Source organism: Aptenodytes patagonicus, chromosome Z (assembly GCF_965638725.1).
Source record: "Aptenodytes patagonicus chromosome Z, bAptPat1.pri.cur, whole genome shotgun sequence".
In the NCBI taxonomy this organism is placed as follows: domain Eukaryota; kingdom Metazoa; phylum Chordata; class Aves; order Sphenisciformes; family Spheniscidae; genus Aptenodytes; species Aptenodytes patagonicus.
Window position 1 is genome coordinate 10,329,396 of NC_134982.1, and position 13,906 is coordinate 10,343,301.

Consider the following 13,906-nt stretch of genomic DNA (forward strand, 5'->3'; position numbering starts at 1 on the left):
CACCGCCACCACCCTCCCCACGCACGGCCACCCCACCAACGCACTTCCCCAAGACCACCACAGCCACCAGCCAAAACTGAAAACCACAGCCGGAAACTCGCTGCAACCAGAAAGCGAGGAAGGCAAAGCCGCCGCACCACATAAAGCCGGCCACCCGGCAGCACCCCAAGCACAGCGCCCACCCGCACCACCGCCAAGCCTGACCAGGCTCCTGACCAGCACCACCCACGCAGCACCCACAGCCCCACCATGGCTGCGCCCGCAACCCCGCAGCCCTGCCCGCGGCACGGCGCCCCGGCGCTCCTGCTCCTCCTGACGGCTCTCGCCACCGCCACCGCCCTCGCCTGCCGCCACCTGCGTCCCCGCGACGCCACCTTCCCCTGGGACAGCCTCCAGCTCCTCCGGGCCATGGCTCCCAGCCCGCCACAGCCCTGCCACCACCAGCAGGCGCCCTTCTTCCCCGACACCCTCCTCCACACCAACCACCCACAGCAAGCCGCCGACATTGCCCTCCGCATCCTCCAGCACCTCTTCACAACCCTCAGCAGCCCCAGCACCCCCCACCACTGGGACGCCCAGGCACGCCATCGCCTCCTCAACAACCTCCAGCATTACAAGCACAACCTGGAGCAATGCGTGCCAGCCAACGGCATGCTCTTCCAAGGCCAAGGGCCCCGCAACCTCCTGCTCAACATCAGCAGATACTTCAGGCACATCCAGGACTTCCTCCACACCCACAACCACAGCGCCTGCGCCTGGGACCACGTCCGCCTCGAAGCTGGCGCCTGCTTCCAACACCTCCACAACCTCACCCGCACCATGAGCAACTAGCCCAACCACCCCGACCAACCCGCACGGCCCCACGCACCCCCACCCACGACGACGCCACCGCTTCTCGACCACCGCCCCATCCCCACCTCTGTCCTCCCGCCTCCCCTGACCCACGGCAAGAGCCGCTGCAAGAACGGCCCTGCACCCTCCGCCTCCACTGACCGCTCCTCTATTTATAGAACTTGGTCTATTTATTTTGACAATGGGTTTTATCATCTATTTATTCACCTATTTATTCGACAGAAAATAAAGACCTGTTGCAAAAAGATTGCCGGTGCCTCTTGTCTCAGAAGCACAGGAACGAGCCTGCGGGGTGGGGGGAAGCCACCTCCACTCAACACCTGCTCCGAGCCCTGCTCCCAACAGGGCTCTGCAGATCCCGTGCCCACTCTTCTCTTTGGCACCTCCCCAGCGAGGCGCTTCCCTCAACTTCTTGCAAAAACCTCTGCCAGGGTTTAGCCGCCGTCGTCAGAATCAGCTCTTCGGCCCTCGTTCTCCTCAACATTTTCCACCTTCCACCCCGCTTTGGACCGACTGATGATCAGCTGCTCTGCAGCCCTCAGTACAAGCAAGACGCGGACCTGTTGGAGCGCCTCCAGACGAGGGCCACAAACACGATCAGAGGGCTGGGACACCTCTCCTGGGGGGGAGTTGGGGTTCTTCAGCCTGGAGAAGAGAAGGCTCCGGGGAGACCTTATTGCAGCCTTTCAATACTTAAGGGGGGCTTATAAGAAAGATGGGCGCAGACGTTCTAATAGGGCCTGTAGCGATAGGACAAGGGGTAACGGTTTTAAACTAAGAGAGGCCAGATTCAGACGAGACTCAAGGAAGACATTTTTTACCGTGAGGGGGGTGAAGCGCTGCCACAGGTTGCCCAGAGAGCTGGTGGGTGCCCCATCCCTGGAAACATTCAAGCTCAGGTCGGACGGGGCTCCGAGCAACCCGACCTAGTTGAAGATGGCCCTGCTCATTGCTGGGGGGTTGGACCGGACGACCTTTAAAGGTCCCTCCCAACCCAAACCAGTCGATTCGATGAAGGAGAGGCACGGCAGAGATCGCTTTGATTAGGCCGAGTTCGGCTGCGCTTGCCGCTTCAGGCATTTTTCACGACAGCTCTCCCGTTGCGCCGCTTGAAAACACCTTGCGGCCACGGACCTCCAACATCAGCCTACCTCCTGCAGTGACGCACGCCACCTAGGTACGCCAAATCATCGGGCGCGTGCCAGCAGCACCCCAAGCACAGCACCCACCAACACAACGTTGCCTGACAAGACCACGGCTCCCACCACCGCCACCGCCCTGCCACCACCACCACCACACACACGTTTCCCCTGCTCCACAAGCTTTGAGAAAACACGTCTCCCAGCATCTCTCGCACAAGCAGAACGTTGCCCTTGCTGTTGGAAGGGACCTGAAAACCTCAGCGAGGGCAACCTCCACCTCCTCCTCTTCCCACTAGAGTTCTAGAACTACATCGGCTCGCTCAGCTCCACCTCCAGAGGACTCTTGGACGCCCCTCCTCCAGGGGCGCAGGGGCTCAGGCCACCCCAAACGCAAGACCCTTCGCTTACGGGGGACATCTTCTTCTTCGCTCTCCAGCCACCTCAGGCAAGGAGGCACAGAAAACACAACAAGACCCCTGCTACAGGGCCACACGCATGGGACCACAGCCAGGGATCCAACCCAGCAGCAGCAGCAAAGCTCTTCCCTTTTTCCTCTTCCTTTTTCCTCACGCCTCTCCTCCTGCCTTTCTTCCCCACTCTCGATCACCTTCAAACGCAGGAGCTGGGGCAGCTCCGTCCAGGAACACATCCAATGCTCAAGTGCCTACACCCAGAGCCACCTCCTCGCAAGCCCCCGCCACCCCCAGGCCCTCGCTCCAGGAGGGGGCTCCCCAGGCTCTGCCAAGCGACGTCACTTCACAACCCTTCCCAACACGAAAAGAAAAGAAAAGAAGAAAAGAAAAGAAAAGACCGGCTAAGATGAAAACAAAGGCGAGCCACAAGTGAAAGGAAAACAGACCACAACCAACACCAGGGCATCACAGACGGAAAAGACCCTTGGGCAGGAAGGGAAACTTCAGCTGCAGAAAAGAGGCACCGCAGCTCGCCCTGCAGGCAACAGGGAAACCCTAACACACCTCCCCGGCACAGCTGCCCCCAAGCGCTCTGCCCCAGCGCTTTCGCATCCCCCACTCAACCACTACGGCCAACCTTCCCCCCAGCACACCACCGCCACCGCCCTCCCCACGCACGGCCACCCCACCAACGCACTTCCCCAAGACCACCACAGCCACCAGCCAAAACTGAAAACCACAGCCGGAAACTCGCTGCAACCAGAAAGCGAGGAAGGCAAAGCCGCCGCACCACATAAAGCCGGCCACCCGGCAGCACCCCAAGCACAGCGCCCACCCGCACCACCGCCAAGCCTGACCAGGCTCCTGACCAGCACCACCCACGCAGCACCCACAGCCCCACCATGGCTGCGCCCGCAACCCCGCAGCCCTGCCCGCGGCACGGCGCCCCGGCGCTCCTGCTCCTCCTGACGGCTCTCGCCACCGCCACCGCCCTCGCCTGCCGCCACCTGCGTCCCCGCGACGCCACCTTCCCCTGGGACAGCCTCCAGCTCCTCCGGGCCATGGCTCCCAGCCCGCCACAGCCCTGCCACCACCAGCAGGCGCCCTTCTTCCCCGACACCCTCCTCCACACCAACCACCCACAGCAAGCCGCCGACATTGCCCTCCGCATCCTCCAGCACCTCTTCACAACCCTCAGCAGCCCCAGCACCCCCCACCACTGGGACGCCCAGGCACGCCATCGCCTCCTCAACAACCTCCAGCATTACAAGCACAACCTGGAGCAATGCGTGCCAGCCAACGGCATGCTCTTCCAAGGCCAAGGGCCCCGCAACCTCCTGCTCAACATCAGCAGATACTTCAGGCACATCCAGGACTTCCTCCACACCCACAACCACAGCGCCTGCGCCTGGGACCACGTCCGCCTCGAAGCTGGCGCCTGCTTCCAACACCTCCACAACCTCACCCGCACCATGAGCAACTAGCCCAACCACCCCGACCAACCCGCACGGCCCCACGCACCCCCACCCACGACGACGCCACCGCTTCTCGACCACCGCCCCATCCCCACCTCTGTCCTCCCGCCTCCCCTGACCCACGGCAAGAGCCGCTGCAAGAACGGCCCTGCACCCTCCGCCTCCACTGACCGCTCCTCTATTTATAGAACTTGGTCTATTTATTTTGACAATGGGTTTTATCATCTATTTATTCACCTATTTATTCGACAGAAAATAAAGACCTGTTGCAAAAAGATTGCCGGTGCCTCTTGTCTCAGAAGCACAGGAACGAGCCTGCGGGGTGGGGGGAAGCCACCTCCACTCAACACCTGCTCCGAGCCCTGCTCCCAACAGGGCTCTGCAGATCCCGTGCCCACTCTTCTCTTTGGCACCTCCCCAGCGAGGCGCTTCCCTCAACCTCTTGCAAAAACCTCTGCCAGGGTTTAGCCGCCGTCGTCAGAATCAGCTCTTCGGCCCTCGTTCTCCTCAACATTTTCCACCTTCCACCCCGCTTTGGACCGACTGATGATCAGCTGCTCTGCAGCCCTCAGTACAAGCAAGACGCGGACCTGTTGGAGCGCCTCCAGACGAGGGCCACAAACACGATCAGAGGGCTGGGACACCTCTCCTGGGGGGGAGTTGGGGTTCTTCAGCCTGGAGAAGAGAAGGCTCCGGGGAGACCTTATTGCAGCCTTTCAATACTTAAGGGGGGCTTATAAGAAAGATGGGCGCAGACGTTCTAATAGGGCCTGTAGCGATAGGACAAGGGGTAACGGTTTTAAACTAAGAGAGGCCAGATTCAGACGAGACTCAAGGAAGACATTTTTTACCGTGAGGGGGGTGAAGCGCTGCCACAGGTTGCCCAGAGAGCTGGTGGGTGCCCCATCCCTGGAAACATTCAAGCTCAGGTCGGACGGGGCTCCAAGCAACCCGACCTAGTTGAAGATGGCCCTGCTCATTGCTGGGGGGTTGGACCGGACGACCTTTAAAGGTCCCTCCCAACCCAAACCAGTCGATTCGATGAAGGAGAGGCACGGCAGAGATCGCTTTGATTAGGCCGAGTTCGGCTGCACTTGCCGCTTCAGGCATTTTTCACGACAGCTCTCCCGTTGCGCCACTTGAAAACACCTTGCGGCCACGGACCTCCAACATCAGCCTACCTCCTGCAGTGACGCACGCCACCTAGGTACGCCAAATCATCGGGCGCGTGCCAGCAGCACCCCAAGCACAGCACCCACCAACACAACGTTGCCTGACAAGACCACGGCTCCCACCACCGCCACCGCCCTGCCACCACCACCACCACACACACGTTTCCCCTGCTCCACAAGCTTTGAGAAAACACGTCTCCCAGCATCTCTCGCACAAGCAGAACGTTGCCCTTGCTGTTGGAAGGGACCTGAAAACCTCAGCGAGGGCAACCTCCACCTCCTCCTCTTCCCACTAGAGTTCTAGAACTACATCGGCTCGCTCAGCTCCACCTCCAGAGGACTCTTGGACGCCCCTCCTCCAGGGGCGCAGGGGCTCAGGCCACCCCAAACGCAAGACCCTTCGCTTACGGGGGACATCTTCTTCTTCGCTCTCCAGCCACCTCAGGCAAGGAGGCACAGAAAACACAACAAGACCCCTGCTACAGGGCCACACGCATGGGACCACAGCCAGGGATCCAACCCAGCAGCAGCAGCAAAGCTCTTCCCTTTTTCCTCTTCCTTTTTCCTCACGCCTCTCCTCCTGCCTTTCTTCCCCACTCTCGATCACCTTCAAACGCAGGAGCTGGGGCAGCTCCGTCCAGGAACACATCCAATGCTCAAGTGCCTACACCCAGAGCCACCTCCTCGCAAGCCCCCGCCACCCCCAGGCCCTCGCTCCAGGAGGGGGCTCCCCAGGCTCTGCCAAGCGACGTCACTTCACAACCCTTCCCAACACGAAAAGAAAAGAAAAGAAGAAAAGAAAAGAAAAGACCGGCTAAGATGAAAACAAAGGCGAGCCACAAGTGAAAGGAAAACAGACCACAACCAACACCAGGGCATCACAGACGGAAAAGACCCTTGGGCAGGAAGGGAAACTTCAGCTGCAGAAAAGAGGCACCGCAGCTCGCCCTGCAGGCAACAGGGAAACCCTAACACACCTCCCCGGCACAGCTGCCCCCAAGCGCTCTGCCCCAGCGCTTTCGCATCCCCCACTCAACCACTACGGCCAACCTTCCCCCCAGCACACCACCGCCACCGCCCTCCCCACGCACGGCCACCCCACCAACGCACTTCCCCAAGACCACCACAGCCACCAGCCAAAACTGAAAACCACAGCCGGAAACTCGCTGCAACCAGAAAGCGAGGAAGGCAAAGCCGCCGCACCACATAAAGCCGGCCACCCGGCAGCACCCCAAGCACAGCGCCCACCCGCACCACCGCCAAGCCTGACCAGGCTCCTGACCAGCACCACCCACGCAGCACCCACAGCCCCACCATGGCTGCGCCCGCAACCCCGCAGCCCTGCCCGCGGCACGGCGCCCCGGCGCTCCTGCTCCTCCTGACGGCTCTCGCCACCGCCACCGCCCTCGCCTGCCGCCACCTGCGTCCCCGCGACGCCACCTTCCCCTGGGACAGCCTCCAGCTCCTCCGGGCCATGGCTCCCAGCCCGCCACAGCCCTGCCACCACCAGCAGGCGCCCTTCTTCCCCGACACCCTCCTCCACACCAACCACCCACAGCAAGCCGCCGACATTGCCCTCCGCATCCTCCAGCACCTCTTCACAACCCTCAGCAGCCCCAGCACCCCCCACCACTGGGACGCCCAGGCACGCCATCGCCTCCTCAACAACCTCCAGCATTACAAGCACAACCTGGAGCAATGCGTGCCAGCCAACGGCATGCTCTTCCAAGGCCAAGGGCCCCGCAACCTCCTGCTCAACATCAGCAGATACTTCAGGCACATCCAGGACTTCCTCCACACCCACAACCACAGCGCCTGCGCCTGGGACCACGTCCGCCTCGAAGCTGGCGCCTGCTTCCAACACCTCCACAACCTCACCCGCACCATGAGCAACTAGCCCAACCACCCCGACCAACCCGCACGGCCCCACGCACCCCCACCCACGACGACGCCACCGCTTCTCGACCACCGCCCCATCCCCACCTCTGTCCTCCCGCCTCCCCTGACCCACGGCAAGAGCCGCTGCAAGAACGGCCCTGCACCCTCCGCCTCCACTGACCGCTCCTCTATTTATAGAACTTGGTCTATTTATTTTGACAATGGGTTTTATCATCTATTTATTCACCTATTTATTCGACAGAAAATAAAGACCTGTTGCAAAAAGATTGCCGGTGCCTCTTGTCTCAGAAGCACAGGAACGAGCCTGCGGGGTGGGGGGAAGCCACCTCCACTCAACACCTGCTCCGAGCCCTGCTCCCAACAGGGCTCTGCAGATCCCGTGCCCACTCTTCTCTTTGGCACCTCCCCAGCGAGGCGCTTCCCTCAACCTCTTGCAAAAACCTCTGCCAGGGTTTAGCCGCCGTCGTCAGAATCAGCTCTTCGGCCCTCGTTCTCCTCAACATTTTCCACCTTCCACCCCGCTTTGGACCGACTGATGATCAGCTGCTCTGCAGCCCTCAGTACAAGCAAGACGCGGACCTGTTGGAGCGCCTCCAGACGAGGGCCACAAACACGATCAGAGGGCTGGGACACCTCTCCTGGGGGGGAGTTGGGGTTCTTCAGCCTGGAGAAGAGAAGGCTCCGGGGAGACCTTATTGCAGCCTTTCAATACTTAAGGGGGGCTTATAAGAAAGATGGGCGCAGACGTTCTAATAGGGCCTGTAGCGATAGGACAAGGGGTAACGGTTTTAAACTAAGAGAGGCCAGATTCAGACGAGACTCAAGGAAGACATTTTTTACCGTGAGGGGGGTGAAGCGCTGCCACAGGTTGCCCAGAGAGCTGGTGGGTGCCCCATCCCTGGAAACATTCAAGCTCAGGTCGGACGGGGCTCCAAGCAACCCGACCTAGTTGAAGATGGCCCTGCTCATTGCTGGGGGGTTGGACCGGACGACCTTTAAAGGTCCCTCCCAACCCAAACCAGTCGATTCGATGAAGGAGAGGCACGGCAGAGATCGCTTTGATTAGGCCGAGTTCGGCTGCACTTGCCGCTTCAGGCATTTTTCACGACAGCTCTCCCGTTGCGCCACTTGAAAACACCTTGCGGCCACGGACCTCCAACATCAGCCTACCTCCTGCAGTGACGCACGCCACCTAGGTACGCCAAATCATCGGGCGCGTGCCAGCAGCACCCCAAGCACAGCACCCACCAACACAACGTTGCCTGACAAGACCACGGCTCCCACCACCGCCACCGCCCTGCCACCACCACCACCACACACACGTTTCCCCTGCTCCACAAGCTTTGAGAAAACACGTCTCCCAGCATCTCTCGCACAAGCAGAACGTTGCCCTTGCTGTTGGAAGGGACCTGAAAACCTCAGCGAGGGCAACCTCCACCTCCTCCTCTTCCCACTAGAGTTCTAGAACTACATCGGCTCGCTCAGCTCCACCTCCAGAGGACTCTTGGACGCCCCTCCTCCAGGGGCGCAGGGGCTCAGGCCACCCCAAACGCAAGACCCTTCGCTTACGGGGGACATCTTCTTCTTCGCTCTCCAGCCACCTCAGGCAAGGAGGCACAGAAAACACAACAAGACCCCTGCTACAGGGCCACACGCATGGGACCACAGCCAGGGATCCAACCCAGCAGCAGCAGCAAAGCTCTTCCCTTTTTCCTCTTCCTTTTTCCTCACGCCTCTCCTCCTGCCTTTCTTCCCCACTCTCGATCACCTTCAAACGCAGGAGCTGGGGCAGCTCCGTCCAGGAACACATCCAATGCTCAAGTGCCTACACCCAGAGCCACCTCCTCGCAAGCCCCCGCCACCCCCAGGCCCTCGCTCCAGGAGGGGGCTCCCCAGGCTCTGCCAAGCGACGTCACTTCACAACCCTTCCCAACACGAAAAGAAAAGAAAAGAAGAAAAGAAAAGAAAAGACCGGCTAAGATGAAAACAAAGGCGAGCCACAAGTGAAAGGAAAACAGACCACAACCAACACCAGGGCATCACAGACGGAAAAGACCCTTGGGCAGGAAGGGAAACTTCAGCTGCAGAAAAGAGGCACCGCAGCTCGCCCTGCAGGCAACAGGGAAACCCTAACACACCTCCCCGGCACAGCTGCCCCCAAGCGCTCTGCCCCAGCGCTTTCGCATCCCCCACTCAACCACTACGGCCAACCTTCCCCCCAGCACACCACCGCCACCGCCCTCCCCACGCACGGCCACCCCACCAACGCACTTCCCCAAGACCACCACAGCCACCAGCCAAAACTGAAAACCACAGCCGGAAACTCGCTGCAACCAGAAAGCGAGGAAGGCAAAGCCGCCGCACCACATAAAGCCGGCCACCCGGCAGCACCCCAAGCACAGCGCCCACCCGCACCACCGCCAAGCCTGACCAGGCTCCTGACCAGCACCACCCACGCAGCACCCACAGCCCCACCATGGCTGCGCCCGCAACCCCGCAGCCCTGCCCGCGGCACGGCGCCCCGGCGCTCCTGCTCCTCCTGACGGCTCTCGCCACCGCCACCGCCCTCGCCTGCCGCCACCTGCGTCCCCGCGACGCCACCTTCCCCTGGGACAGCCTCCAGCTCCTCCGGGCCATGGCTCCCAGCCCGCCACAGCCCTGCCACCACCAGCAGGCGCCCTTCTTCCCCGACACCCTCCTCCACACCAACCACCCACAGCAAGCCGCCGACATTGCCCTCCGCATCCTCCAGCACCTCTTCACAACCCTCAGCAGCCCCAGCACCCCCCACCACTGGGACGCCCAGGCACGCCATCGCCTCCTCAACAACCTCCAGCATTACAAGCACAACCTGGAGCAATGCGTGCCAGCCAACGGCATGCTCTTCCAAGGCCAAGGGCCCCGCAACCTCCTGCTCAACATCAGCAGATACTTCAGGCACATCCAGGACTTCCTCCACACCCACAACCACAGCGCCTGCGCCTGGGACCACGTCCGCCTCGAAGCTGGCGCCTGCTTCCAACACCTCCACAACCTCACCCGCACCATGAGCAACTAGCCCAACCACCCCGACCAACCCGCACGGCCCCACGCACCCCCACCCACGACGACGCCACCGCTTCTCGACCACCGCCCCATCCCCACCTCTGTCCTCCCGCCTCCCCTGACCCACGGCAAGAGCCGCTGCAAGAACGGCCCTGCACCCTCCGCCTCCACTGACCGCTCCTCTATTTATAGAACTTGGTCTATTTATTTTGACAATGGGTTTTATCATCTATTTATTCACCTATTTATTCGACAGAAAATAAAGACCTGTTGCAAAAAGATTGCCGGTGCCTCTTGTCTCAGAAGCACAGGAACGAGCCTGCGGGGTGGGGGGAAGCCACCTCCACTCAACACCTGCTCCGAGCCCTGCTCCCAACAGGGCTCTGCAGATCCCGTGCCCACTCTTCTCTTTGGCACCTCCCCAGCGAGGCGCTTCCCTCAACTTCTTGCAAAAACCTCTGCCAGGGTTTAGCCGCCGTCGTCAGAATCAGCTCTTCGGCCCTCGTTCTCCTCAACATTTTCCACCTTCCACCCCGCTTTGGACCGACTGATGATCAGCTGCTCTGCAGCCCTCAGTACAAGCAAGACGCGGACCTGTTGGAGCGCCTCCAGACGAGGGCCACAAACACGATCAGAGGGCTGGGACACCTCTCCTGGAGGGGAGTTGGGGTTCTTCAGCCTGGAGAAGAGAAGGCTCCGGGGAGACCTTATTGCGGCCTTTCAACACTTAAGGGGGGCTTATAAGAAAGATGGGCGCAGACGTTCTAATAGGGCCTGTAGCGATAGGACAAGGGGTAACGGTTTTAAACTAAGAGAGGCCAGATTCAGACGAGACTCAAGGAAGACATTTTTTACCGTGAGGGGGGTGAAGCGCTGCCACAGGTTGCCCAGAGAGCTGGTGGGTGCCCCATCCCTGGAAACATTCAAGCTCAGGTCGGACGGGGCTCCGAGCAACCCGACCTAGTTGAAGATGGCCCTGCTCATTGCTGGGGGGTTGGACCGGACGACCTTTAAAGGTCCCTCCCAACCCAAACCAGTCGATTCGATGAAGGAGAGGCACGGCAGAGATCGCTTTGATTAGGCCGAGTTTGGCTGCGCTTGCCGCTTCAGGCATTTTTCACGACAGCTCTCCCGTTGCGCCGCTTGAAAACACCTTGCGGCCACGGACCTCCAACATCAGCCTACCTCCTGCAGTGACGCACGCCACCTAGGTACGCCAAATCATCGGGCGCGTGCCAGCAGCACCCCAAGCACAGCACCCACCAACACAACGTTGCCTGACAAGACCACGGCTCCCACCACCGCCACCGCCCTGCCACCACCACCACCACCACCACCACCACACACACGTTTCCCCTGCTCCACAAGCTTTGAGAAAACACGTCTCCCAGCGTCTCTCGCACAAGCAGAACGTTGCCCTTGCTGTTGGAAGGGACCTGAAAACCTCAGCGAGGGCAACCTCCACCTCCTCCTCTTCCCACTAGAGTTCTAGAACTACATCGGCTCACTCAGCTCCACCTCCAGAGGACTCTTGGACGCCCCTCCTCCAGGGGCGCAGGGGCTCAGGCCACCCCAAACGCAAGACCCTTCGCTTACGGGGGACATCTTCTTCTTCGCTCTCCAGCCACCTCAGGCAAGGAGGCACAGAAAACACAACAAGACCCCTGCTACAGGGCCACACGCATGGGACCACAGCCAGGGATCCAACCCAGCAGCAGCAGCAAAGCTCTTCCCTTTTTCCTCTTCCTTTTTCCTCACGCCTCTCCTCCTGCCTTTCTTCCCCACTCTCGATCACCTTCAAACGCAGGAGCTGGGGCAGCTCCGTCCAGGAACACATCCAATGCTCAAGTGCCTACACCCAGAGCCACCTCCTCGCAAGCCCCCGCCACCCCCAGGCCCTCGCTCCAGGAGGGGGCTCCCCAGGCTCTGCCAAGCGACGTCACTTCACAACCCTTCCCAACACGAAAAGAAAAGAAAAGAAGAAAAGAAAAGAAAAGACCGGCTAAGATGAAAACAAAGGCGAGCCACAAGTGAAAGGAAAACAGACCACAACCAACACCAGGGCATCACAGACGGAAAAGACCCTTGGGCAGGAAGGGAAACTTCAGCTGCAGAAAAGAGGCACCGCAGCTCGCCCTGCAGGCAACAGGGAAACCCTAACACACCTCCCCGGCACAGCTGCCCCCAAGCGCTCTGCCCCAGCGCTTTCGCATCCCCCACTCAACCACTACGGCCAACCTTCCCCCCAGCACACCACCGCCACCGCCCTCCCCACGCACGGCCACCCCACCAACGCACTTCCCCAAGACCACCACAGCCACCAGCCAAAACTGAAAACCACAGCCGGAAACTCGCTGCAACCAGAAAGCGAGGAAGGCAAAGCCGCCGCACCACATAAAGCCGGCCACCCGGCAGCACCCCAAGCACAGCGCCCACCCGCACCACCGCCAAGCCTGACCAGGCTCCTGACCAGCACCACCCACGCAGCACCCACAGCCCCACCATGGCTGCGCCCGCAACCCCGCAGCCCTGCCCGCGGCACGGCGCCCCGGCGCTCCTGCTCCTCCTGACGGCTCTCGCCACCGCCACCGCCCTCGCCTGCCGCCACCTGCGTCCCCGCGACGCCACCTTCCCCTGGGACAGCCTCCAGCTCCTCCGGGCCATGGCTCCCAGCCCGCCACAGCCCTGCCACCACCAGCAGGCGCCCTTCTTCCCCGACACCCTCCTCCACACCAACCACCCACAGCAAGCCGCCGACATTGCCCTCCGCATCCTCCAGCACCTCTTCACAACCCTCAGCAGCCCCAGCACCCCCCACCACTGGGACGCCCAGGCACGCCATCGCCTCCTCAACAACCTCCAGCATTACAAGCACAACCTGGAGCAATGCGTGCCAGCCAACGGCATGCTCTTCCAAGGCCAAGGGCCCCGCAACCTCCTGCTCAACATCAGCAGATACTTCAGGCACATCCAGGACTTCCTCCACACCCACAACCACAGCGCCTGCGCCTGGGACCACGTCCGCCTCGAAGCTGGCGCCTGCTTCCAACACCTCCACAACCTCACCCGCACCATGAGCAACTAGCCCAACCACCCCGACCAACCCGCACGGCCCCACGCACCCCCACCCACGACGACGCCACCGCTTCTCGACCACCGCCCCATCCCCACCTCTGTCCTCCCGCCTCCCCTGACCCACGGCAAGAGCCGCTGCAAGAACGGCCCTGCACCCTCCGCCTCCACTGACCGCTCCTCTATTTATAGAACTTGGTCTATTTATTTTGACAATGGGTTTTATCATCTATTTATTCACCTATTTATTCGACAGAAAATAAAGACCTGTTGCAAAAAGATTGCCGGTGCCTCTTGTCTCAGAAGCACAGGAACGAGCCTGCGGGGTGGGGGGAAGCCACCTCCACTCAACACCTGCTCCGAGCCCTGCTCCCAACAGGGCTCTGCAGATCCCGTGCCCACTCTTCTCTTTGGCACCTCCCCAGCGAGGCGCTTCCCTCAACCTCTTGCAAAAACCTCTGCCAGGGTTTAGCCGCCGTCGTCAGAATCAGCTCTTCGGCCCTCGTTCTCCTCAACATTTTCCACCTTCCACCCCGCTTTGGACCGACTGATGATCAGCTGCTCTGCAGCCCTCAGTACAAGCAAGACGCGGACCTGTTGGAGCGCCTCCAGACGAGGGCCACAAACACGATCAGAGGGCTGGGACACCTCTCCTGGGGGGGAGTTGGGGTTCTTCAGCCTGGAGAAGAGAAGGCTCCGGGGAGACCTTATTGCAGCCTTTCAATACTTAAGGGGGGCTTATAAGAAAGATGGGCGCAGACGTTCTAATAGGGCCTGTAGCGATAGGACAAGGGGTAACGGTTTTAAACTAAGAGAGGCCAGATTCAGACGAGACT

The 13,906-nt window shown here is 60.9% G+C and overlaps 6 protein-coding genes across 9 annotated transcripts in view; 5 read left to right on the plus strand and 1 right to left on the minus strand.

The window, feature by feature from the left end:
• The window catches only part of UBAP2 (ubiquitin associated protein 2), a 238,357-nt gene that overhangs the window by 57,490 nt on the left and 166,961 nt on the right, over positions 1-13,906 (minus strand). The window lies entirely within an intron of this gene.
• Positions 250-831, plus strand: LOC143172866 (interferon-like). Its single transcript, XM_076362709.1, has one exon. It carries the CDS (start codon positions 250-252, stop codon positions 829-831), a length of 582 nt encoding a protein of 193 aa, XP_076218824.1.
• Positions 3,310-3,891, plus strand: LOC143172865 (interferon-like). The gene has a single exon (XM_076362707.1). The coding sequence runs from the start codon at positions 3,310-3,312 to the stop codon at positions 3,889-3,891; it is 582 nt and encodes a 193-aa protein (XP_076218822.1).
• Positions 6,370-6,951, plus strand: LOC143172875 (interferon-like). The gene has a single exon (XM_076362719.1). The coding sequence runs from the start codon at positions 6,370-6,372 to the stop codon at positions 6,949-6,951; it is 582 nt and encodes a 193-aa protein (XP_076218834.1).
• Positions 9,430-10,011, plus strand: LOC143172863 (interferon-like). Its single transcript, XM_076362705.1, has one exon. It carries the CDS (start codon positions 9,430-9,432, stop codon positions 10,009-10,011), a length of 582 nt encoding a protein of 193 aa, XP_076218820.1.
• LOC143172864 (interferon-like) lies at positions 12,502-13,083 on the plus strand. The gene has a single exon (XM_076362706.1). It carries the CDS (start codon positions 12,502-12,504, stop codon positions 13,081-13,083), a length of 582 nt encoding a protein of 193 aa, XP_076218821.1.